We start from the raw sequence: 27,276 nt of genomic DNA, 5'->3' as shown, positions 1-27,276 counted from the left end.
CTGGCAAGGTCACTTTGAAGGTGCAACTCTGTTACTCAAATTACAAAGTGAAAGTGAATGATTAATAAAAATAATAATAAAAAATACACTTTAAGTTAATCATTGGGATGTCCTTAATGTCCTTAGTATGGATGCTAGTTCAACACGTGTTGAGTATTTGCAAATTCTATGCTAACAATCAGCTCTGTTACTCATTTAAGAGTAGAATTCAGCTATCGTTAGCAATGACACTTTCGGAAAAAAAAAAGAGAAAATGCTGCCAGGAATGGTTTTAGTGGTTAAATAAATCTTTTCACAGATGCGATATATCCACCTTCCAGAGGAGAAGTGCTGATAGTGTTCCTCAGCCTGAGCGTTTTGTCAGCTGGTCGTATATGGCAGTGGTGATGCCCCAGGAGATGCAGGAGCGCAGGATGACCAGCGATCCTCCACGGTACAGCAATACCAGACTTCGCTGTCGTTTCTGCCACAGCTGATGCCAGCTGGCCCTCACCCCCAAGTTGTCTCCACCGACCTGGGCTTGCATGTTGGCCACCAACACTGACAGTGGATACAAGGGCAAGCTGATCACAAAGGAACTGACCATCCCTGAGACAAAAGATGAGGCTACGGGGGGACAATCTTGCTCATGTAACAATCTGGACAGCGGATCCTTCAGGCCAAAGTAAAGACTGCTCCCTAATGCGTTACGAGTAAGAGTAGGTAAAAAAGCTCTGTACCATCCATTCGCTAACGTTTCAGACCTCATCCGGCCCACAATTTTGCTGAGAGTGGGAAGGTTGCGGTCGTTGCCACTGTTTTGTAAGATACTCTGTACGCGCTCGAAGGGGGTAAAAAACAAACACTCCACTAACCCTGTCCCGAGCCCGGCCAGGGCGGGAAGCATTGCCCTGGGAAAATATGATTCAGCCCGTGGGGATAGCTTCTGCAGGAGAGTGTTCTGGAAGCCAAACAAAATGGTTCCCTGAAGAGTCTTCATCAGCAAGGGTGGCACAACTCCACGGTAAAGTTTCAGTAGCCCTTCCTCATATAGCTGCACCACAGCCTCACGGATCAGTGTGCTGTGCAACTGCTGGCGAAACACAGTTTTGTACACGGGGAAAGTGATGACGGTGCAGGTCAGGCTGGACATCCCACCATGCATATAACTTTGGAAAGAAATACCTGGCTCAGAGACATCATGCTTTCCACTGCTGTCTGCAAGATTTTGCTTCATTTCTCTCTTTGGTGAATAGCACGTTGCTGGGGCAGAAGAAAAAAAAACACGAGATGAAATAAGTTTTAAAACCATCGTTATATCATGTATAGGTTAACATTTAGCTTTATTTGCTTTATTTAATAAAACATTTAATCTTCAGATCCCAGCATCCCCCCCTTATTTCCTGTCTTGCTTTTCAGGTTTTCACAAAGTTATGTACAAAAAAAAATGTTTCTACACGTTGATTAAGGTTTATCTGTGGTCAATTCAGCTGACTGAACATGATTTGGAACCCCTACAGATGTCAGTGCATGTCAACCATCCATCCATCCATCCATCCATCTTCTATACCGCTTATCCTTATAAGGGTCACGGGGAAACCTGGAGCCTATCCCAGGGAGCATCGGGCACAAGGCGGGGTACACCCTGGACAGGGTGCCAATCCATCGCAGGGCACAATCACATACACACTCACACACCCATTCATACACTACGGACACTTTAGACATGCCAATCAACCTACCATGCATGTCTTTGGACTGGGGGAGGAAACCGGAGTACCCGGAGGAAACCCCCGCAGCACGGGGAGAACATGCAAACTCCGCACACACAGGGCCCCGGTGGGAATCGAACCCCCGACCCTGGAGGTGTGAGCCGAACATGCTTTGTGATTTATTTATTTTTTTAAACAAAAACTCAAAAGCTATTCTAACCTTAGGGTTAGTATAAAGACAAATTTTCACAGCTTTCATATTTACCAAGGGTGCTAATATTAGTGGAGGACACTGTACATATTCTTATTTGAGGAGTCAAAAGACAGTGCCTCAACAAGGACTTCTGGATTAGATATGTGAATGAATCACAGTTGCTGCAGTGTCTGTGCAAAAAAAAAAAAAGAATAAATAATAATAATAATAATAATAATAATAATAATAATAATAATAATGATAAAAAAGTAATTTTACGTGATAAAACGCAATATAACGGGGTTTTTATTTCTACTCGAGTATCATAATGTGTGCAGGAGAAACTGTAAGCGGTTCAGTGATTATTGTTATTATTATTTATTTGCATATGGAAGAATAGAAATATACTGAATATTATTTCATAATATTCCTACCTTGAAACAACGGACAACTGGGTGGATGATGGAAGGATGGATGATGGAAAGGTGGGTGATGGATGAGATGAAAGGGTGGATGGTCGTTCGGATTTTATCCACCGGAGGAAATAAAAGGGTGCACCTATAGATTTCCGCCGTCTTCCTCTGATCGCGTGCACTGATTCAGCATCACTACTTTCGATTTCCTTATAAGGGTTGTTAAAAAAAAAAATTACATCACCGTCAACAGATTACAAAATAATAATAATAATAATAATAATAATAATAATAATAATAATAATAATAATAATAAAAAATTCAAAATAAATGAACCGTCGCTTACCGTAAACCGAGCACGTAGCCTATATTTCCGTTATACTATGCTCCTGAGGCTGTATGGTTGCACACCCCCCCCTAACAACACAGCAGATAAGTGTGTGACTCCAAAACCATCATAAAATATTTTTATTTTGTTTATTTATTTATTTTTGGTAAATATTTCCCCTGTCTTCGCATTTTTATCCTTTTTTTTTTAATCCTGTTTTTATTCAATCAGGAGTGGTTTTCTTAATAGCCTAGTTTTCTAGCAAATTGGGTTTGTGGTGTAAATTAGCATACACTGTGTAATTGTTAAGCCCAATATAAGGCTAAGATTAGGCCAGTCCTGTCAGACAACTTCCAAATAACCTTCCAAATAAGCTTTCTGTTTAACTGAAATCTTTTTTTGTTGTTGTTGACTGTTTTGTAGGCTGTAGTTGGTGTCCCAGCTATAGTTTTTCATCACGCTTGGCAAGCAAGTCACAGACAGATTTGACCCTGTCACTCACTACAGTTCAAGTCAGTGAACATGAAGCCCATTTCAGCTCTGAAATGGCCAAAATATACCGGAAAAGTATAAATTTGCCCTATGACAATAACATAGCGCCCAGCGGGGTCAGCTTCCACACTCGTCATCGTAAATGGTGTATTTCTATCAATTAATATAGCTGCCCCCCTAGCCTTCGAATGGAAATTTGAATGAAATATCTGTCCTGACCACTCCCCTCCCAGTCCAGAATGGTCTGATGACCGTAGATGTGTCTCCTGAAGAAATGCAATATTTATATTAAGCCGTTTCAGATGTGTAAATACCTTCTTTCACTTTAAAGGATGATTAAGTGCCTTAACGTTCCAGCTCACGAAATTAACCATACTACCATCCTGCCCTCGGGGAATACTGAAGTCAGTCATTACAAGAGAAAAAAAAAGGTCAGGTATCTGAGCCCTACAGGGAACCTAGAATGACAGCAGATAGACCACAACACAGATGTCTGGCAAATTAAACAAACTAAACAACAAAGTCTGGCACACCCTCCCCGTAACCCCAACCCCAACCCCACACCCCCCCACACCCCCCGCAGCACCAGCAGGAACATGGCGCTCACCGTACCCACCCGAAACAAATCCGCACATTCAGTGCTTGTGTGGAGGAACTCTATAGAGCCTACTGCTCAAGCTCCCACCGAACCCCTGGTATGAAAAGTAAACTTAAAAAAAAAAAAAAAAAAGGTAGTGTAGAAGCATACACCCTATCATAGCGTATATAACAGAAAATAAGACAGCGGTGACGATCATCCTCCTTATTACAGTAAAAGTCTGATCAAACAGTTATCATCCAGTCAAAGTTCAGAGACGATGAATTAGCCAGGGCAATGTTACTCACTCAGCCCTCTACAGTAGTAATGATATTCTTCCTGACGTAGCTCATGGCTTTGCTTGTACATATGAACTCCTTTTCCTCTCCGTTGAACGTAATACAGAGACGGGCTGGAAACAGGATGCCATACCGAACTCCCTGCCGGTTACGGAGCAACTTCCTGACCTCATTGAAGGCCGCCCTGGCCTTAGCGACACTTGCGGTATAATCCGGAAAGATAGCAATCGTCTCACCGTTACGCGGGAGCGGCGTTCGAGAGCGCGCCCGGCTCAGTACCTCAACGCAGTCCTGGTAGTAGTGGAGTTTGGCTATGATGGCGCGTGGTTTCCCATCCTTCCTCACAGGACCCAGCCTTCTATGAGAGCGGTCCACAAGCACATCTCTATCCAGCTGTAATATTTCTCTCAGTAGTTCCGAGACTGATGTTGTAGAGCTGGATCCATTAGCTTCCGCCACCCTCAGAATTCTGATGTTACATCTCCTCAGTCTCCCATCAGCTTCCAGCTGATTTTCTGTTTAATTAAAAAAAGAAAAATACACAGTTGTGTGCGTGTGCGCGTGCGTGCGTGTGTTTGTCCACAGTAAATCGGAGTAAATCACAGTAGAGCTGATTCGCTACATTAAGTTAAAATGCAGTACATTTCAGGAGGAGGAGCGAGAAAAAAACACTGCAGCACTACGAGACCGATTTTTTCCTTGAACCATTTTCAGGCCTCACACCAGAGTACATGGAGATGAGTGTGTGTGTGTGTGTGTGTGTGTGTGTGTGTGTGTGTAGTATCCAAGTGAAGTTATTCACTGAACAATGAATGAGACTTGGCTATAATCTATTTATTTTCTGTTAATTTTGGCTATCCAAGTGAGACCATCAACAAGAATATTCAGGGTATCAGTTCGGTACCATCCACAGCAACCTCACAGCGATCTCACAGCATTCAGGCATTTAGACTAGCCATGTGGGCCATCCTCAGCAACGATGAGTGATTCTCACATGAAGGAGGCTCCAAGTGGAAGTAGAGAATCAAAATGGATCAGGCTGGTCAGAAGGGCAGAAGGAGTCAGGATCACCAGCATCTCATTAGGCTGCAGGAGGAACATCCTGTATCATGAGATGGAGAGAGAGAGAGGGAGAACAGAATATTATATACGCTCTTGTCCTGTAGTGGTTTAAGGGTATGTACTCTACAGTGACCCAGGACTAGCTTTGACAGTAAAACTAAAAGCGAGAGCCAGAAGGTAAGACAGAGATGAGGGTGTCCTGAGACATAAAACAAGCAGCCACTCCACCATCAACCTGAGTGTACCTGTAAAACTGTACAGTCACTGACCTGACCTGTTTGATGTGGTAGCATGGTGTGATGCATATATTATGAGTAAGATTTATTTTAAATGAGATGAGATAATGATCTGCTCCAGCCTGTGGAAGTGTGACTGTTTTCTATATGTAATCCAAACGTTAGTGTTAAATCAAGCATTATGAGTGGGTCCTGTTACGATCTGATTAACCGTATTCAGAATACAGTCTGTAAATAATAATAATTAGGTGACGTGATTGAGTAGATGTAATTTGTGTGGCTATATATGTTATGTTAGTTCCACTGAGTTAAATTCATATCCATGTTTTTGTGGAATGCTTAGACTATCATTATATATAACTTTGATGCCTCCTCCTCTGCCAGTTAGACGAGGGTGATGTATAAAACTGTATTAGGGAACACTAGCTTCATTTAATGCTACGTATCAATTTGGTCTCATCCTAGTTTCCATTAAGCACAGACATATATAACATCTCTGAACAGTAATACTTTATATGTAAGAGATCTAATATTTAGCAAACCTAACTTCAGATCAAAGGTACATTTTTGTTTAGCCTGGGGAACAGACAGTCTCACTATTTTGGAACCTGAGTGATGACTCAAGGCAGCTAGCAGAGGGTCAGATTAGCCTGTTTGTCTGCTCCATGGCCTTGGCTCTGGATTGTCACTGATTAACTAAGCCTGTTCTGAGAGATCAGAGTAGCACCTTCCAGAGTGGGATGGATACTGCCCTGCCCGTAAAGGACAGCCTTGCACTCAAAATGACTTCAATTGTTTCTAAAGCCCACATTGTTTTCGGAACACCACATCCACAGCACAGACATCCAGTGGTTCAGCGACCATAAACTGCTGTCATTTGTAACTGTGTGTAATGTGTATTGTTATTGTGTGCAGTTATCCAGTTTGGTTTTGTGACACTGTTTGTGGCGTCATTTCCATTGGTGCCACTTTTTGCTCTGCTCAACAACGTCATTGAAATCCGTCTTGATGCTAAAAAGTTCGTAGCAGAGATCCGGAGGCCTGTGGCAGCATGAGCAAAAGACATTGGTGTGTATAGCTTACCATGTGACCATTTCATCCTGAAATTAGACTGCTTTGTTTAATTTCATATTTGCTAATGCCATTTTTAGCAGTGGCATGAAATTCATTGAAACTTTACACTTTAGTAGCAGTTATTTTATATTTGATGTTTTCTGTGTGCTTTTATTTCTGTAACAAATCCAGGGAGGTGGATGCAAGTGCAGATAAGCTCTATTAAATAAACAACTGACAACCAACCAAAAGGCAGGGAAAGAATTAAAATCTAGCAAAACCAACCAAAATCAAGAAAATCTATGACAGGAAAAACATACGAGATACAGACTTCTAAGGGAAACAAATCCTAAGCAACCAATGAGAGAAACTATAGAATGTAAGTAGAAACAGGAGAAATACAATTCAGGTGAGTACAAACACAGTAAATCAGCCAGACAAAAAGAAGTTGAGTGAGGGTGCCCTCTGGTGGTGTGGTGGTGGACATGACAATTTACAATGTGTGTGAGCAGATGTATTATTATTATTATTATTATTATTATTATTATTATTATTACTCACTTGTCAGCCCCAGTAGTTTAATAATTAATATGAATAAGAATAAATAGCTGGTGCGGAATAAATAGCTAGGGACGGGGCTGTGCCGTGTTGGCCGCGCCCTCTGCCACGTGACGGAGATGTGCCGTGTTGGCCGCGCCCTCTGGATTGTCTAGACAGGTCTAAAAACTTTTTCATTCAACGAAACTATGAATGAATACAAAAAATATATCCATAAATATATACACTAAAAAAACAACAACAATGAATACAGGTGAAAACAGGTGCTCCACACCTGACTGTTAGCGCTTTTTCTTGTTAACAAAAACATTGTACTGGGAATACATTAAGAAGACTGAATACAAATTTTGTGTGTGAAAGATAAAAAAAACAAAAACATGATGGAGCAAAAAAAAAAAACGAGGCATTTACGACCAAAAGTGTTTTTTTTTTTAAAACGTAATTCATAGAATTTCCATACTCAAAGCACTTTTAATACTTGTTTTTCTGTACAAAACTTGTTGAACAAAAATTCTCTTACTTACTACAAACTTTAAAAAGTTAACTAACATTAGTTTACAAACCAGAACACAATTCTAAACATAACTATTAAAATAAAATAAAATTTCTCATAGACATCCTTACTGACTTAGTGACTGTACTCTTCTGTCAAAAGCTCTCTTTGAAGAAAAAAAAACTCCGTCGGGCTGACCACTACAGCATGTATCAATCCGCGCTGATATTTAAAAAAGATCAAATCTCAAATATTAAAAAATATCAAATCTCAAATATTAAAAAATATCAAATATTTTAAAAAAGTCAAATAATCTTTTTCAACATAAGACAAGGTACTATTTTCAGTGGAAGAATAGTTCAATTTGGGTAGTGAGATGAACATTGGCACTACTTTTTCTCTTTGACGTGTTAGAAAATGGCGCGAGTTTCAATTAAAAATGGCGTCTGTCCACCGCTCAAACACAGACAAATACAGTACCTACCAGTGACGTGCGGCCAGGGGAGGCGCTGTCTCCCCTGTGTCATCATGGAACGTAAAAAAACAAATAATGATTAAATATATATGTCCACTCATCTGTGATAGAACTGTAATTATGGTATGATTCCAATCATTCCAATAATTTTTATAGTCAATATCGCTGAATTGGTGTATTTTCCTGTTCAAATACGGGGGAAAGACACGAAGGGAGACTCTGAGCTTCCTCCCGGATTGCGCAATCCCTCACAAACTGGGGTTGAGCTGCTCTTTTATTTATTTATTTATTTATTTATTTATTTATTTATTTTCTATCACTTTGTAACCCTTGCCAGCTTTATGTAAATCAACAATTCTTGATCGTAGATCCTCTGAAAGCTCTTCTTGGCGAGGCATGGCTCATGTAAGCGTGTGTTTCTTGTGCAGTGCAAACTCCAAACATTTGAGGGGTTTTTTATCAGTCAAAGTAGCTGTAGTCGACACCTCCAAACTCATTTTCTTAACGAGACTCCAGGTGCGCTAAAACCTGACTCCAATGAGCTTTTTTGAGGTCATTAACTCAAGGGTTCACATACTTTTTCCACAAGCACTATGAGGTTTTTTTTGGTTGTTCTCAATAAAGACATGAAAGATCAGAATTTATTTTTTTTGTGTGTTATTATTTTAGACACATTACATTTGTCAATACCCTTGACTTAGATGAAGATCACATTTTATGACAAATGTATTCAGAAAACCATGAAATTCCAAAAGGTTCACATACTTTTTCTTGCCACTGTATATATATAATTTATTTGATAGTATTTATGCATTATTTTTATGGATGCACAAAAAGCACCCAATTAAACTACAGTTCTAAATTAATCATATATTCTTGTGTGTGTATTGGGTTCTTTTCTGTTTTGGACAAACAGTTGTGTAAAGTTTTTGTCTGAAATTTATATTTGTAACACTCAGTTTGAGGTTTTTTTTTTGTTTGTTTGTTTGTTTGTTTGTTTGTTTGTTTTTAAAGGGTACTGAAAGTTTGCCCTGACCCCATACGATTAATGGAAAGAAGAAAAAAAAATAATCGGCCAACTAATCGATTACGAAAATAATCATTAGTTGCAGCCCTAATACAGATACAGCAGATCGCAAACGGCCAAGACCACATTGAACATTTTTTTTTTTTCATTTAAAATTAGAAATAGAATTCTGAAACATTTAATACAAAGAAAGTAACGTGCATTATCTTATATATTCAACACCATTTCTACCTCCATATTTAAACGTGAGCAGATGTGTGATATTGGCCATACTAACTGCTTTGTACAAAAGGTCAGATTTTCCTCTCGTCTAATCTCGTCTACTGAAGCGTGTGATCAGACAACGCTCGAGATAAATCAGTTTTCACTAATGCGCTCAGACTTTTGGATCCTGCTGTTCATGGTAAAATGCTGATCAAACCCCAGCTGGGTGAACTGTGACCTGTGACCTGTCTGGTAGGGTGTGGCCTAATATTCTAATGAGTATGTTTGATTGACAGCCATCTGTCTAAGACTCTTAGGCTTTTATCTGCCACTCAAACAGATGTTCAACTGTACGTGTACCACCCAGACATGGGGCTAAAGCACACTGCTACACTACGCTACACCTGTTCATGGACAGAACATTATGAAAAATCAGCATAAAATCCCAGCTGAGGCCATTTCATTTCGTAACATGGGGAAAAGTTCAGGGGGTGAATACTTACGCAACATTTGAAAAGAAAAAAATAAATAAATAAAAATCAAATCGACTGAACTGTTCAGCTAGTTAACGTGTTTATTGTATTTATTAAAGTATTTGGTCTTCATTACTGTTTTCGTACCTTTTACATGTTTGGTTTACAGAAAATTAAACACTTTTGGACAAAAACACTAAAAAAGGAGAATGACACAGAATAAAAACACTAAACACACAGTAAATGATGTGAGCTTTAAGTAAAAATCCCAAATTTGGTGTGAAACCCGAGGACCTGAGGAATGTTTAGGTATTGGGTAAACAGCGCCACAGTGTGGCCCAACACCAAAATTAAGCCTTTTTTTCCCCCCCAGCAGATTTACTTCTCTTACAGATTTCCTTATTGAACTTTACTTTAATGAGCGAACAAGTTGCACAATACTCAATAATGCAGAAGTCGATTACTTTTATTCCTCACTTGTACAAATAACATGGAAGATACGTAGAACACGATATTAAGTAGGTAAGTAAGTAAGTGAATAAATAAATAAATAAATAAAACATAGCAGGATGTATGAAGCTGGTGTGAAAACCCGTTTGGAAATTGAACATCCGATGCGGAATGCTTGTGTTTGGATAGGCTTCCTGTCAATCATTTTGCGATTTTTTTTTTTTCCGAAATTATTCGATTACAGGTACGTCTCGATGTTTCATGACGGTCTTTAATATTTGTACAGCTTTTCTGGTTATGGCAGGATGTCTCCATATTCTTTTGACCATTTTTATATGTATGTTAAAGCTTCCTGAAAGGCACATGCATATCTGAATGTAGATATACCGTAATTTTTGAAAAAATCTGAAATAATTCTGTTTCTAATGGTATTCTTTTCCCCCACAGAAGACAGTATTTCAGCGTTGGTTAAATAGAGTACTTAAAGCCAATCATCGTGTTTTAAATAATAGTCCATTAACTGAAACTGCTGTAGTATTATGTGGTATTTAATGTTATTCTTTATGAAAATGTAAAGTTATGTGCGGATACGGTAAATCGATCACTTAAAATGTTCTTCTTGCTCCCTAGCTACTAGTCCATTATGAAGGCATATCTCTTTCTCCTATGCTTCATAGGTGAGTGTGTATTAATAAATGTTTTTCCCTCACAAATTATTTATCAATAATGTATATTAAAAAATAATGTGAAATAATACTCCTTATCACCTTTTTTTTTTTTTTTTTTTAACTAAACTGTAGGCTTTTCTACTTTGCTACTAGTAATTTTATAACTAATAGTAAAATAATGAATTGTTTATAGATTCATTTTGACTTATGGATCTTACACTATATATATATATTTTCTGTATTAGCATTTTTCAAATTAAACATACAACACCAACCAAACAAATAGAACAAACCCCCCCCCCACCCCCCTCCACCCAGTGCCAGACATAGAACATATATACTACATACTACAAAGCCAGACCACCATAGAAAAGAAGAGAGCAAAAGAAATAAAATTATAGATAATGATCACATAATACTGTCAGCATCCATGTCTCTGACAAAGAACAGAAAAGGTTGCCAGATTCTGTAAAATTTCCCAGTCGCTCCCCTTACAGTGTATCTAATCTTCTCCAACTCAAGATGACACATGACTTCCCTGACCCAATGACTATACACCGGTGGAGCAGGATCCTTCCATTTCATCAATATTAATCTCCTGGCCAGAAGAGTGCAGAAGGACATCATGCTGATCTCACACCCTCTAAAAGGAGCATTCTCCGGGGTCACCCCAAACATCGCAGTAAGAGGGCACGGCTGTACCACTCTTCCCAATAACTTGGTGAAAGTCTCAAATATAGATTGCCAGAATGTGTACAGCTTTGGACACGACCAGAACATATGCAACAGAGCGGCTGGAGCCTGTCTGCATCCCAGGAGTGGAACCTGATGTGGTCTTCTGCTGTTGTACCCCAATCCACCTCAAAAACGTCCGATGATCAGGGCCGATTATATCCCGTCAATCAAAAGAGGGCGGGAAAACACATCGATTTCATGCTGTATGTAAAGATGATGTCTCTTGTGTGGAATGACGACAAAACTGCAGTCTGTGATCTCTGTAAGCTCTGCACCGATAACATTTTACACCGGACGCTGCGGCAGTGAAGCGGGAGTTTCAGCGCCGAGTCTAACATTTTTTTTTTTTTGCTGCGCTGCTCGAGCCGAATTAAAGCGCCAGTACACCGACGATGTTCTGGCCCGTTAATGTTAATATGAATTAATAAGATTCAAAAGGTTAATAAATCTTACTTTAATCTTCAGAATTTAGTTCATGTGTTAATGTTAATTAGAGTGATGTGTTTTCTCTGTATGAGACCAGTTACTGTGAAACAACGTTGAAATGGAGAGAATAAAGTTTTTATCTGCATTTCTTTCAGAACTCCTGGAATTCATTATTATTAATTTAAAAGAAGGCACAAAAGGCAGAACTGTCGGTATCGGCCAACATCACTCCGAATAATCGGTTATCGGTATCGCCGCATCTCTACTAAATACAAAAATGAGCTAAAGCTTTCCAGAATCTTCACTCGAAAAAAAAAAAAAATTTTGTTTAAAAAAGCTGTGCATGACAAAACATTCAAATTTACATCCAAATTCATGAAGACTATGTTTAAGGAAAAGTAACCCAAGTCCATTTCCTTGCTCTTTTGTCACAATTCTTTAATAAGAACAAATTTAGCGATGTGAAAATGAACAATGGAAAACGAACATATATAAAAGAGAAACAGAATTAGCACTTTCGTGATTGATCCTAAGAAAGTGTGGCTAAATCATTTCAGAAAACACATTCAAATTTAAAAAAAAAAACAAAACAAAAAAAAAAAGGAACGGAAGTGGGGGGGAAACAAAATGAAAAAACAGACAGACTGTCCGAGTTACGATCCCCCAGCATCTACTAAAAGGACAGAAGAAGGAAAATAAACTCACTCAACTACCTCACATTTTCCTCCTGTGTGGATACACATCTCGCAAGTTACTTATACAAATAAAGCCCAAATAAATTAAAGTGTAACAGATTGTCACTCGAATGGCTGAGCATCTAGTCGCAATCCGTGTAAGGTAATAAAAAGGTGGCGTTTAAGACTAGGAACTTAACCTCGAGGGAAAGAATTTAAAGTCTTGCTAGAATCCTCAACTAGAAGTGAACAGCTCCAACAGGTGTCTTGGTTGCCATGGTTTCACAGACGGTTAAATTCCTTTGGGGTCTCAGATACAACTTCTTGAGGACTTGGGGTCAGTCTCCCTTGTTTTTTTTTTGGTAGTAAAGCACATTAAAGGGACACACACTGAGGAGGGGTTACAAGGGGACATGGCTGAAGAGATACGAGACAGACTCGCCATTGTGGGTCCTCCGAATAGCCTCTGCGAGGATCATTGAAATGTCGATGACCTGAAAAGTGGAAAACGTTGTTATCATCCGAGATCAGAAGCAAGCATTTTTATTAAACAAAGCCTAGTAATTGTCAGGTTTCTTTAGTCTATAAAGTTAAAGCAGGCTGAGATAAAGGCATTGCTAGGTTAGTATGCCCATGCTACTCTCCATGATTTTCATCTAGTTCCGACACCTCCAGTAAATTACCAATCTGAATGGAGACGTGCTCGTTTATGCTCCAGTCCTTCTGTTGGTGGAGTTTGTTTAAAAATTTTTTAAAAAGAGACAGACTGAGTAACCGTACCAAGCTACGTTGTACAGTCAATAAATGATTCAATTTAGTTAGTGTTAGCTGCCTTCGTTTTTTTTTTTGGTCATCTGTTCGTTCGCTCACGTCGGTACAATGAGCAAGGGTCGTTAATTAATGAGCAACGTACCAGAACTCCCCTCTAAGGGTCTGTTAGAACAGTTTACAGCAGAACAGGACATGGCTTTGCTACAGATCTGCCCAGGAGCTTCAGATGTACGTTAGAAAAAAACGCATCACCTCATCGATCACGCCTTTTTAGTCATCATCAAATAACTCAGAAAACTCCTTTATCGTACGGAAACGTACTGGGGAGACGTCACGGAAACTGAAATTGTAAATATGACTGAACACTATTCCCAAAAACAAAATCTGTGGAAATGGAACTTAAAAACCAAGTTTGGCTGGGGTCCTTTCACCAACACGGGACTGGGAGGGGTTAAGACGTTTACTGCAACCAGCCACTAGAGGGCCTCGGAGACCTATTCAGCCCTAGGACATTCAATTGGCGTTCAAACTGATAGCTATAATTCAAAATATTAATTAGGACCATGTTGTACAGTTGTCAGAAATTCCCCCAGGTCATTGATCAACAAGACGTTTAAGCCTTCCCTTACATATTGTTGCACAGCCAAAAGAACTGCAATATTATGACAAACCTAGTCTAATCTGATAAAATCAGACATTTCAAACCAGAGCACAATACAAGCTGCATCTTCAACCCTAAACGGGTGAATACTGAAATGTGTAATGGATTCGTTTACCAAACAAGAAAACAATTAGCTAGCTAACTCGCCCAGCTATACACGTACAGTGTCCGCTGGCAATTTCCCATTCCTACCAGCAATAAACGCCCATGGAGGAAAAAAAAAGCTGTTTTCTCACATCGTATAAAGGATCCGGATTTCTGTATATATCTTGTTCGTTTCTCGGGTGATTACAAGCTAAGCATTTTGTTTTCAATAGAAATGTTTTAGGAAAGGAAACGCGCAGTAACATAACACTCGTTACTGTTTTTCTCATTGAAGTGGTCTATACAGTCGCTGGTTGTAACCCAGTAGAGACAAGCGTGCAACAGCCTCCATCTCTTTAACTTTGCTTTTCTGTTTTTATTTATTTATTTTAATTTGTTTTTATGGTTGGTTCATTTGTTTCCACATAATCATACAACTAATTTTGAGCGTTCCTCCTGCAGCCTCGTTTAATACGCGTGTGGCATCCAACCTGAATTTTAGGACAATGCTTCATCTTCTCTTCCTGTGGAATGGTGTTGGTCACAACTACAGCTTCAAAGCAGGCGTTGTTGATGCGCGATATGGCAGGTCCTGAGAAAATGCCGTGGGTAAGGATAGCATACACCTTGGTAGCACCAGCTGATATTAGCCTAGAAACAGAAACATCAGAGGGAGAGAAAGAAAACTTAGTACGTCGATCAGTTTGAATTTACGGCACGCTATTTTACAGCTGAAGGTGGCTATCAAAGCAACCCGGGCTTCCAGAACACCTCGGCAGCGCCACAGGCTGATCGCCTGCATGCCACGCCGCATTGATGCGGTAATTGGTGCAAAAGGATTAAAACCCAGACCGAGTATCAGCGCATAAATGAACACACTTTTCATCAGGTCGACATTTCTGTATTATAAATTCTTGATTCCAATATTTTGAGATACTGGATTTTTGACTTCCATGAGCTGTAAGCTGTAATCAAGATAAAAACAAAAAAAAGGCTTGAAATATTTCACTTTATGTGTAATGAATCATATATATAAAATCACAGAAAAGAGTGAGTTACTTGTCAACCGCATGGCAGACGGTGCCACATGTGTCAGCCATGTCGTCAACCAAGATAGCCACACGGTCCGTCACGTCTCCCACCAACACCATACGATCCACCTCATTAGCCTTCTTCCTCTCCTTGTGAATGAGGGCAAAGTCAACATTCAGCCGGTCTGCTATAGACGTGACCCTGCCGGTGGAAAAACACTTTAAAAGTTAAGTATTACGTCAAAGCAAGAAGAAAAACAAAACGACCACACTGACGTAGCAAAAAGAGCACACGGGTGAATGAACAGAAAATAATGCGGAATCCATCTGCGTGCAAATGAGCGTGTGTTATTTAACGGTTGCACTGGAGTCTTTGCTTCCGTTAAGGTTTTGATACCTGCCTTCTATGACTTGCAACACCGAGTAAAGGAGCAAAGTAAACTTCCACAAAATGACACGTTCATCTATATTACTTTTAAAAGCTCTCAGACAAATATTTTTTCACGACCTAGCCTCGAAATAGACGTGACGGGGAACGTTTCTAACACGTTTACTGCGGTTATTCAGGGAAGAGCTGGACCTCACTGCATGTCCTGAGATGTAGATAAATAAAAACGAATGCAAATGTAACGTGGAGTAAACCTTCTTGAATTTAGTGTCATGGCGAGACGGAAAAGCTGCGCAGACCTTTTCGCTCCTCCGGCGTCTGGCGAGACGATGGTGCAGTTCTTCCATTCGGGGATGTTTTCCTTAATCCACTTCAGCACAGCGGGCTCGGCATACAGGTTGTCCACGGGGATGTCGAAGAAACCCTAAAAACACCGGATTTAGAGCACCGGATTGAACAGATCCGGTCAAAGAGATTAAAGGTCGCACGGAGATCGGATCCGGTGGAATCGGTTCCGGCTCACCTGTATCTGAGAGGCATGCAGATCCATGGTAATGATATGATCTGCTCCAGCAACCGACAGCATGTTGGCCACCAGCTTGGCAGAGATTGGCGCTCGGCTCTAATAACGATAAATACTTTCAATGAATAAAATGCCTTTCTCTGTACAAAAGTGCAGAGCAAAAAAGAAGGGGGCATCATTACTAGGTTTCCAAGGTTCACGGCATGTTCGGGTTAATAAAAACAGTATTTTCCGATAACTACAAATCCTGAAGTGTTTTATTTCTCTTACACCACAGCAAGGTTACTATAGTCCTGTGAACTGAATTACACTGCATTACTGTCAGACCTGCTGTTATAGAAACGCCATCTGACCAATCAGAGTCCACCATTCCACAGCGCTGTGGTAGAACCAGTGAAAATACAAACCTATTAAAAAAATACTTTGAATTTTTACTTTATCATCAACATACTGCTAATAATAATAATTGCAATATGATATACACTGATCAGCCAGAACATTAAAACCACTGATTATTTCATTACAATGGCACCTATGGAGGGGTGGGATATACTGTATTAGGCAGCAAGCGAACAGTCAGTTCATGAAGTTGATGTGATGGAAGTAGGAAAAACGGGCAAGTGTACAGGATCTGAGCGACTCCGAGATGGGACAAATTGTGGTGGCTAGACGACTGGATCGGAGCATGTCCGAAACAGCAGGCCTTGTGGGGTATTCCCTGTACGCAGTGGTTAGACAGGGTCCTGGGCACTCAAGGCTTGTTGACGCACTCGTAGAGCGCAGGATAGCCCGTCTGGTCCGATCTGTAGCACAGATTGCTGGAAAAGTTGACGCAGGGTATGATAGAAAGGTGTCAGAACATCCCAGCTTGCTGCGTACGGGCCTGCGAATCTGCATCCTGACCACTGTAGGATGTGCCGGACAAACAAATCCGATCCATGGAGGCCCCACCTTGCAACTTACAGAGCTTAAAGCGTCTGCTGGTAATGTCTTGGAGACAGATACCACAGCACACCTTCAGAGATCTTGTGGAGTCCATGCCTCGATGGGTCAGAGCTGTTTTGCTGGCACAATGGGGGACCTACACAATATAACGGCTGATCCGTCTACCGTCCATATACGGTCCGTACAGCAAGCTTTTTTTATTTCCTCTTGAAGTGCAGCTGTGATTCTACCAACAGCAACAAGAGACAAATGCGTTTAATTTTATGCAAATGACCCAGGCCTGAGTGGCGCAACACTCCAAGCGCCCGGTTCCTGTAAATCCCTCTGATCGTTTGAGTTATTTTGGTTGTCCACGGTCACCAGTTTATACTTTCACTTTCTACTTCTTGGTATGTGCTATACGTTCAAAGCGGCTTAGACGAAAGACGTCAAAGCACAACTAGATTGAATCCAAATATACAGCCTTGCTCATGAGGATAGTTACTGACTAATAAGCTATCCGTCTGACATCAGCGATTCCGTAGCTCGTAACGTGCTCGGACGATCGTTCCAACCGCAAGGTTAATATTAATGTGCGATTATGTTAGCGTAGCATCTATAATAACATTTATACGGACTTGTACGGCGCCACGTAACCTAAGCCGACGCATAACAAATGGATCGTTATTAAACGAAGAAAAAAATAACATACCGATGAAAATCTTATATAGTGATGCTTTTCTGTATGAAGACGGTTATTACAGATAATATTTCTGGAAGGAGTCTCCAGTATCCGTGCTTCGTAACAGTCAGAGGTAAAGTTTTCAGACACGGGAAAGTCTCGAGGACGGTTTGTTTTCACTCACTTCAAGACAAAGTAAGGGGAACTACTGTTTATAGCTGGAGAACAGGAATCGACATGTTCCGCATACGTTCTACAACTTTATCATTGGCAAATTGGTGTGGTTTAAGACAATGGTTTTCAAAGTGAGGGCCACCAGGGGGCGCCGGGGGGCCTCAACAATTTAGTCAGAGCCACCAAGCCCATACCTCTCACTAGTATATTTTCTCTTTCTCACTCTGACAACCACACACACACACACACACACACACTCAATTCCTAATGTAAAGATGTAAGATGTAATTATTAATAAAAAAAAGGGGGATATATTCAGAAGTCTGTATTTTTAATGTGTTTTAAAGACATCTTGCAAAAGGGGGGCCTCGGTCAAATGTTAATGCCATTTGGGGGGCCTTGCCCTGGAACAGTTTGGGGACCCCTGGTTCAAGAGAAATCCAACACTTCAGGATGTACCGTTATTGGAAACTAAATCAATTCGAGTGGTAAAACTAACTCCAAATTACTTAAGTCGTTGATTATTTTCCAATAACCGCTGTACGTATGGATTAGACAGTCCTAATGAAAGCTTTTCAACACCCAAAATGGACACGCTGCTCAAACAGCAGGATGCGCGAGTGGATTTGCATAGGGCTTTTCTACACGCGATACGAGCAGCCTCACCTTGTCCTTTTTGTCTTGACGGGCGTAAGGAAAACAGGGGATGACTGCGGTGACACGGGACGCTGAGGCTATTTTACAGGCGTTGATCATGATCAGCAACTCCATCAAGTTGTCGTTGATCTCTCCGCAGCCGCTCTGTACGATGTACACGTCCTCGCCACGTACGCTCTCTCCGATCTCCACGCTGCGCAAAACACAGCGTCAAAAAGCTTAAGATTACAGTATTTAGCAGCAGTAGTAACAAAAGTTGCACGTTTGAGCATGGGAAAACTATCGAAATCGTCCGTTTCGGGACTGCGTAATCTCAAGTGGAATCGGAGAACGATGGCAAGATGCAAATCATCCAGACAAAAACTCCACACGCACACACACACAGATATTGGTACGAGATGGGCTGGTCTGAGTGTTTCAGAAACTGACGATTTCCTGGGATTTTCACACACACACACACACACACACACACACACACACAGCAGTCATGAGTTTACACAGAATGGTGTGGGGGGGGAGGAAATCCTGTAAGCTGAAACACCTTGTTGATAAGAGAGAGGTCAGAGGAGAATGACCAGACAGGACATCTGTAGTCACTCTTTATAATAGCGGTGAGCAGAAAAGCATCTCAGCATGCACAGAGCAGTGAACCTTGGCTCCCAGTAAAATCTCGCATTAACTATAAAATACTTTTATTAACCTATAAAGCACTAAATGGTCTCGCGCCACAATATCTAAGCGACCTTTTGGTTTTATATAATCCGCCACGCCTACTTAGATCAAAAGATGCAGGCTATCTGACGGTACCTCGAATAGTGAAGGCTACAGCAGGGGGAAGAGCTTTCTCTTATAGTTATGGAACAGTCTTCAGCCCCAGCCCCACAGTTATGGAACAGTCTTCCTATTAGTGTTCGGGACTCAGACACAGTCTCAGTGTTTAAGTCTAGGCTTAAAACGTATTTGTTTACTCAAGCCTACCCTGACTAGATTCTGTTCTACTACTTCGCAGTCATAATAATCTTTTTTCTCCCTCTCTCCTTTCGCCGAGCCCCACATGAATTTATGGAGATACTAGAGATCCAGATCCTTTCTGCCTCTGGATGGAGCTCAAATCTTCTCTAATTCCAGACTGCTGGGACTACGGCTGCTCCTAAGGCCATACAGACTTCGTATAAATCCATAATGAACTTTTTCACACTATCTGTTGTTACCCAGATGAGGACGGGTTCCCTTCTGAGTCGGGTTCCTCTCAAGGTTTCTTCCTCTTAAAACATCTTAGGGAGTTTTTCCTTGCCACCGTCGCCACTCAGTGGCTTGCTCAGTTGGGATAAATTCGCACCTTTAATATCTGTATACCATGTTGATATTTCTGTAAAGCTGCTTTGAGACAATGTCTATTGTAAAAAGCGCTATACAAATAAAATTGAATTGAATTGAATTGAACCTTGAGGTGGATGAACTACAACAGTAGAAGACCACATGAGGTTCCACTCCTATCAGCGTCAACCAAGAAGAAGAATCTTAAACGATCATGGGCACTTTTAAATCTCTGTAAAAGGGCTTTGCGTTGTATGCATAAAACATTTCTCTCATTTGAGCATTGCAAGTTTTTTTTTTGTTTTTAAATAGTTGGGCATGTCTCTATCCAAAACTGGTTTGAAACTGACATTTTATGCCATAAACATGTGGACATGCTGAGTGTGAGGATGAGATCAGAGTCAGTACACACAGGAGTGTGCACTTACAATAAGAGCATTGTTCACTGGGGTCTTTATTATTATTATTAAAAGGTTGGTATCATATTTGTGGAAAATTTGAGCTTTAATTGCTTTAAAACACGTCACCGGCTGCGCGTGACATTCATAGCACTTCCTGCGCGAGCTGAACGTAGCACGCCGCAGACGTTAAAACCGAATTTTTATTCACTAAGGGGTTATTTTTTCGTGTGAATTCACGGCAGAAATCGCTTAAGAACTCCCAACCATGAGACCAGGTTAATATACGACAATAATACAGAGATTTAAAGCGCACGCGCTTACTAAACGGTTTGCGTTTATTATTTCCCATATTGAGCGGCTGTGCTGCTGAGCATTCTGGGAGTTGTAGTATCCGTAGTCAAACATGGAAGCACCAATGTCAGGATCGGAACTACAACCCCCAAGAGCACCCAGTTAACGACAGCCAACGCACGAAAAAGTAACGTGCGATAATTCTAGAAAACAGCGAGGTGGTTGAATTTTTTTCTTTTCTTCCTACCATGTTTCTTGGTTGCTGAACTTTTTCGTGACGACTTTCCCCAGCTCAAGTCCGAGCCGGTCGGCGATCCTCTGAGACAAATCCTGGTGAGAGCTCCCGCTGAAAATCTTAATATTCGGCATCTTCTCGTGTTCCGGGGCCTGGCGTTGCGTACAATCAAACAGCGTCAGGACAGAAAGCCTTTTGCTCTACAACAACGACTTCCGGTTGAGCAGGATGGAGGCTGGTGTGTCGGTGAGATTGTAGCTAGCTGATGCTGAATCCCCTTGTTAAGTGGACGTCTTCCCTACCTTTCCGCCATAGTTGATCTCTCGGGGCTCCGATGGCGCGCGGGATCACATACACACAAACACATGCGCGCGCGGTGCTGCTGAGGCTGCGCGATGACGTCACGCGACCTCCCACTGGGTTCCCTTCTCGCGCGCTTCTCCCACGACAACACAGGACCAGATTTGCACCGGACAGTGGTGTTACTGACTCCAGCATCAAATGCACCAGGATATCTGACTGTCGGGACATTTTATTTAGGAGCTTAAAAAAAAACGTGGCATGTGATTGGCTATGAATCATGCGACGACCTCTGTCACCTGTCTGTCAGCAGATAACCCCGCCTCTAAAGTTATAAGATCCGCCCACCCCCGCTGAAAAGGAAAAAAACAACTTCAAAATACTGTTACAAACCATCAGCTATCCTTTAAAACCATTACTACTACTATTACCATTACTATTCCATTACTATTATTGGTCCTTAATGGTATCCACTAGACATAACATTATACACACACAGGACTACGTTTTAAATAGCAGAATACTTTTCGAGACAATGGATTTGTATTTGAACTGACGAATAAAAAACCAAAGGTCCCAAAAATGTATTTTGTATTGTTTTGTGCTGGATATTAAATGTAAGGCGAGATGAGAAATGTTCGACATGAGGAATCAACAATAGGAAGATTACAGCCTCTTTAGGGTAATTCCTTTTCCGGATAAATCAAAATGCAATATAAAGACTGAAAATAATGAGAAATTCAAATGCCATCTGTGCCATCTTTAATGTGTAAGCACTAAGAAGACATCTCCATTCCACCCCCGTTTCACTCTGTAGGTGGGCGCAGTGTTTAGCACGTTCGCCTCACAACCCCAGGGTTGGGGGTTCGATTCCTGCCGATTCACATTCGATTTCCTCCAGGTACTCCGGTTTCCTCCCCCAGTCCAAAGACGTGTACGGTAGGCTGATTAGCATGTCCAAAGTATCTGTAGTGTATGGATGGGTGTGTGAGTGTGCCCTGCGATGGATTGCCATCCTCTCCATGGTGTACCCCGCCTTGTGCCCGATTCTCCCTGGGATAGGCTCCAGGTTCCCCGTGACCCTGTAGGATAAGCGGTATAGAAAATGGATAGATGGATGGACTTTGTAGGTTGAGAAACAGAAGAATGAAACAAATAGGTGGTCAATCTTCACATTCATGCTCATTTGCTAAGCAAAGTGTGCAGCTCATGAGTCCAGATATACCATATATAGTCAAGAGGTTTGGCTTCTTAGCAATGGCTAAGCCATTCATCAAGAAATTATTTTCAATTAGATTGTACGAATGTGATTACAATGTGATTAGATTACAGAAACAGTGCATATAATGTATAATGTATAATGAATAATTAACGGTGCTATCTAGATTAGTGTCAGCAGCTTTCAAGCTTTCCCCTCATGCATTTTCTCTATCTCTAAGATGTCCCCACCAGTTAAGCCCAAGGACAGTGATAACAATATCTCAACACTTTTTTCATACAAGACAAACTCAATCAAGCAGTCAATCCTTTGCACTGTTATCTACCCCGGTATCTGCCCTCTACTGCAATGGCTGTTCATGCTGAGGAAAATATGACACGTAGGGATTAAAAAACACGACAGGACGTGCTGTTACGGGAAAATAATCGTTGATGGAGTGGTGTGATGCGGCCCAATGCAAAGCATTATTACTGTTATCACCCCAAACATTGACTGTTTTCCCAATTACAGCATCCCGACGTGTTTTTATTCCTCTTACACTACAGCAATTTGCCAATGATTACATTATTTTTATTTGGTAATTAGTGACGTCATACTTTTAACCTATTCCTATTGTGGAAAACCGCAAAACGCATTCCTCCATCCTGAAGTTTTTTTTTTTCTTCTTAAAAGAACAGCTTTAACTCTGACTGTTACAAAGTGCTGATTATTATTTCCACACCTGCAGTTTTGTAGCATTTTTTCAAGAAAAAAGTCGTGCTAATATGGCTACAGGGAGTTATTTGTTGTATGTGTACAAAAACTCCTTGAGACGATATGAAGAAGAAACCTTGAGAGGAACCAGACTCAAAAGGCAACCCGTCCTCATCTGGGTGACAACAGATTGTAAACAATTATAAACAAGTCCCTTCTGTATCCGTGTACACAGGTAGGAATCCACTGGCCCTGATTCGATCCTGAGCTCGAGATTCTGTCTGTGTTTGCCTTGGTTTCCTCCGGGATGTCCGGTTTCCTTCCACCTTCCAAAATCATTCCAGCAGGTGGACTGGCTATGTTGACTTTCCCTAGGTGTGAATGTCTGTGCATGCCACTTCTGAGACCGGCGTCCCATCCCGTGTTCATATTCCCGTTTCACGCCGAGGGTTCCCAAGATTCACAGCAACCCTTCGCAAGATACAGATTCAGTACCTGAATGAATGAATGAATTAACAACACCTCTCACACTTACTCTACAACATCCATCCACACACTCCTCAACGTCCACAGACAGTACTGCCTAGTAATAACCAGTCACGCACCACTCTGTTTGGCCACTAGATGTCAGTGTTACACAGAAAAACGCGAAGAGAAATAAACCAATATAGAATACACACACACACACACACACACACACACACACACACACACACACACACACACACACACAGCAAACCATTTGTCTTTAGATGTTTATTTGAAATACGTATGTGATAATTAAAGAGTCTAAATTGAATGATCACATTGTGATCGCTATCACTTTCTTGTAGGCCTATGCATATGGGCTTTGAAAGCCCCCCACCTGAAAAAAAAACCGGGTAGTAATAATTTTTATTTGTTATTATGAATTAAATAACAAATAAATAAATGTATATATATATAATCCACATATCCAATGAAGTAAACCTTACATTTATTAACATTTATTCTAAAAGCTTAAAGAAGTCAAATTAAGATGTACACTATGTGCGTGACGTAAAGCTACGTGGGCGGGGCTAATCACATGAATGTTGTAGCAGAGAAAGAGAGAGACAGAGACAGAGAGAGAGAGAAAGGAAAAGCAAACAGCGCTTTAGTATCAGTTATGGAAGGTGTGTATCCCGACGTATTTGTTTATACATTTGTTTATTTACGGTTTCCGTTCAGAATGTTTTTCAGCACTAGGTTTGCCTTTCTCGCCATGTTGTCCACAATTGAAGTGCGACCACAAATTAAGTGGGTTTAGGCTGAGAAGGCTGTGCTATGGACACAGTTGAAAACAGTTATGAGAAGAGACCTGTGAAAACGAGGGAATAGTAATGGACTTCTGAGAGAGCCGTATGTAACCATCTCTTTCTTCTTGTCGGTTGATTGAAACTGTGTGACAGAAGGACGGAGGAAACGCGTCTGTTTTTCATCTCTCCTCTCAAAAGGACTACTGAATTCAGATACTGTCAAATCTGCTGTTGTGAAGTGCACCATCCTAATTTCATTTCTGCATTGCAACCCAAGGAGAAAGAACACCCCTGTTATCGTTTATTCCTCGGCTCAGTGTGAGATTCTGCGCCACTTTGTGACTGGAGTGTTGGGAGTGGAGAGGCTTTGGCTTTCATACCCATCACTGCAAAGTTTTGTGTTTTTTTTTTTGTTGTTGTTTCCTCCTGAATTCTTGCCTCAGCTCATCGTGTCATCATCAGCATGGCTTTACCGGATAACTCCAGTGGCATTTCAGACGAGCTGGCTTTTCCAGAGATTATTGAACTCAACGTAGGGGGTCAGGTATACATAACTCGTTACTCGACTCTCACTAGCGTCCCTGAGTCACTGTTATGGGAGATGTTCAGCCAGAAAAGCGTCAAGAGCCTGGCGCGTGACACCAAGGGCCGCTTTTTTGTCGACCGCGACGGCTTCCTGTTTCGCTATATCCTGGACTACATGCGAGACCAGCAACTTGTTCTGCCTGACCATTTCCCGGAGCGAGGGAGACTACAGCGAGAGGCCGAGTACTTCAACCTTCCTGAGCTAGCCAAGCTTCTGGCTCCGAAGATCAGCAAGCAGAACTCGCTGGGTGACGACGGATGCCAGAGTGACACGGAGGAGTCGTCACCGAGTGCTGACGCTAGCCGAAACCTGGCGGCGTTGGGAACCGCGACCTGCAGCAGTCTAGTAGCCGGCGACGGCAAGCGCACCGGGTTCATCACAATTGGCTACCGAGGCTCCTACACGCTGGGCCGTGATAGCCAAACCGACGCTAAGTTCCGCCGTGTGGCCCGGATCATGGTATGCGGGAAGACGTCGTTGGCCAAAGAGGTTTTTGGGGAAACCCTGAACGAAAGCCGTGACCCCGACCGGCCGCCGGAGCGGTACACCTGCCGCTACTATTTGAAATTCACGTTCCTCGAACAAGCTTTCGACAAGTTGGCTGATGCTGGCTTTCACATGGTGGCCTGCAACTCGACAGGCACGTGCGCATTCACACATGACCAAACTGATGACAAGATCTGGACCAGCTACACGGAATACGTTTTCTACCGTGAGTGAGACCAGACCTGTGTTCCTGACCCTTCTCCTCCCAAACCTACTTGCCTCTCTCTGAGAACGTGCTCCCTTAGATGCAGATGCTTCTAGATCACCATCCCAAACCAAACCTCCAACCAGACTTGCCCTTGATACTTCATGTCACTTCCCCTCTCTTCAAACCAACTCTGTCCCTTCAGCTAGAAACAGCTCCTGATACATGTCTAATCATTTCTGGCCTTCGTGAAGTACTCTGTCATGCTGTCGGGTTTCAATTTCGTGGCGTTCTGTTGCTTTTAAACTGGCACAAGGCCGGCAGAAAGGGCTTGGAACGGGCCTCTCTGTATCTCCAAGTAGCCTTTGCACCAAACTATAACAATGGCATTCCTCTCATCAGTCCATCACATAAGTGGACGTTCACGGCTTGCTTGAATGTTGGTTCTCTGTAATGACAAGTCGTTGTAATCTTAAGCTAAATATTTTTGGACCAAGCCATTAGGAAACCAGCAGGTAGACAGGCTAGGCGTATGAACCCTAAAGCAAATCTGTTTGATTGTTAGACAAGCACGTCGTTCTGAATCTGCAATGCCACTGCATGTAAATAAGCAACAGTTGCCACTACGGCGCAAGAAGATCGAACGATCTGCAGTGCTTTTCGTTTCTGTCAATCCACAGCAGTCCACGTGCGTTCATAAGACAAGACGTTCGCGTCACGCTGTTGTAATTCTAACTAAGCACAAAGTGTCACACCAGAAGGGGGATTTGCCTTCTTGCCAAAGCACATCAAGGGCTGAACTCTGAGCAGGAGGCTATGGAACACAGACAAAAAAAGGATTAAGGTGTTGCCTGAAATCTGCTCAGTAAAGCCTGATGAGATGTATTGATAGCGACATGAGGCAATTTCTGTGTCTGGTCTCCAGCCACACACTTTTATTATGCCTTTTAAGGGATTTAAAAAATAATAATAATTTCCCTACCATGTGTATGTAACGTTACACCATTTCGAATTCTTTCTTTTCTTCGTGAGGAACAGATACTGCAGTTGTATCAGCATATTTTCTTTTCTTTCTCTCTTTCTTTCTTTCTTTTTTAACGGTTAGCTTGAGTCGATTATTTAGCGCTTTAATTCCATTGACAGAACGTACAGATTTACGTAAGAAAGCAAAGTCCGAGAAGTTTAGGTTAAGTGAAGACGCGTGTCAGCAACAGGGCAGATTCTAAGGAGTATAAAAGGGTGTGAAAAACAAACAAACAAACCAACAAACCTGAGATTAGAATTAGATTAGGGAGAATACATTTTCAGGTCCACCCTCAGGATAATTCTGGATTTGCACAGCAGTTCTTACCTCAGATCTGTAGAAAGTATTTAAGGCATAAACAATGAAATGGCTTTATGAGTACAACTCTTTTCACTAAATGCTTTCATTAGGCAGATTCTTGCCACACATGTGCTATCATGTCGCCTGACAGGAAAACGTTTACATTGAGCCGCTCATATAATTATCTAGGATATCCTATTATCCTGTTAATTTTCTTGTGAAGACTTTGTGTTGTTAGCAGCGAGTTAGGAAAAAAAAAAAAAACGAAAAAAAAAGAAGTGCTAAAAAGCAGCATGAATAAAATCAGCAATTTGTGTAATGTGTGGTGAATTCAAGTACCAATCAGTTGTGTATTACTCTTTGGAATCACGGTTCTCAGTATCTAATCACTGTAAAATTGTTAAAAGGAAAATAAACAATTTGGTTAATAACTTAGGAGTCTTCAACAGGTGAAATACAGTCACGTATGAAAATCTCTAAATTTGCCTTGATGATGATGATGATGATGATGATGATGATG

The 27,276-nt window shown here is 41.3% G+C and overlaps 3 protein-coding genes across 3 annotated transcripts; 1 reads left to right on the top strand and 2 right to left on the bottom strand.

Moving 5' to 3' along the window:
• Positions 1-4,657, bottom strand: LOC128611982 (solute carrier family 25 member 53-like). Its single transcript, XM_053631882.1, has one exon. The coding sequence runs from the start codon at positions 1,289-1,291 to the stop codon at positions 344-346; it is 948 nt and encodes a 315-aa protein (XP_053487857.1). The 5' UTR covers positions 1,292-4,657; the 3' UTR covers positions 1-343.
• Positions 4,658-12,276: 7,619 nt separating this feature from the next.
• Positions 12,277-21,445, bottom strand: prps1b (phosphoribosyl pyrophosphate synthetase 1B). Its single transcript, XM_053630951.1, has 7 exons — positions 20,679-21,445; positions 18,432-18,615; positions 15,986-16,084; positions 15,762-15,886; positions 15,103-15,276; positions 14,535-14,694; positions 12,277-13,021 (listed from the first exon to the last, which is right to left on the bottom strand). The coding sequence occupies exons 1-7, from the start codon at positions 20,798-20,800 to the stop codon at positions 12,929-12,931; spliced, it is 957 nt and encodes a 318-aa protein (XP_053486926.1). The 5' UTR covers positions 20,801-21,445; the 3' UTR covers positions 12,277-12,928.
• Positions 21,446-23,866: 2,421 nt separating this feature from the next.
• On the top strand, positions 23,867-26,050 carry kctd12b (potassium channel tetramerisation domain containing 12b). Its single transcript, XM_053630319.1, has one exon. The coding sequence runs from the start codon at positions 24,619-24,621 to the stop codon at positions 25,459-25,461; it is 843 nt and encodes a 280-aa protein (XP_053486294.1). The 5' UTR covers positions 23,867-24,618; the 3' UTR covers positions 25,462-26,050.
• Positions 26,051-27,276: the final 1,226 nt, after the last annotated feature.

This window comes from Ictalurus furcatus, chromosome 8 (assembly GCF_023375685.1).
Source record: "Ictalurus furcatus strain D&B chromosome 8, Billie_1.0, whole genome shotgun sequence".
Taxonomy (NCBI): domain Eukaryota; kingdom Metazoa; phylum Chordata; class Actinopteri; order Siluriformes; family Ictaluridae; genus Ictalurus; species Ictalurus furcatus.
Note: the sequence above shows the minus strand (reverse complement) of the source record. Positions and strands in the feature narration are given on the sequence as shown.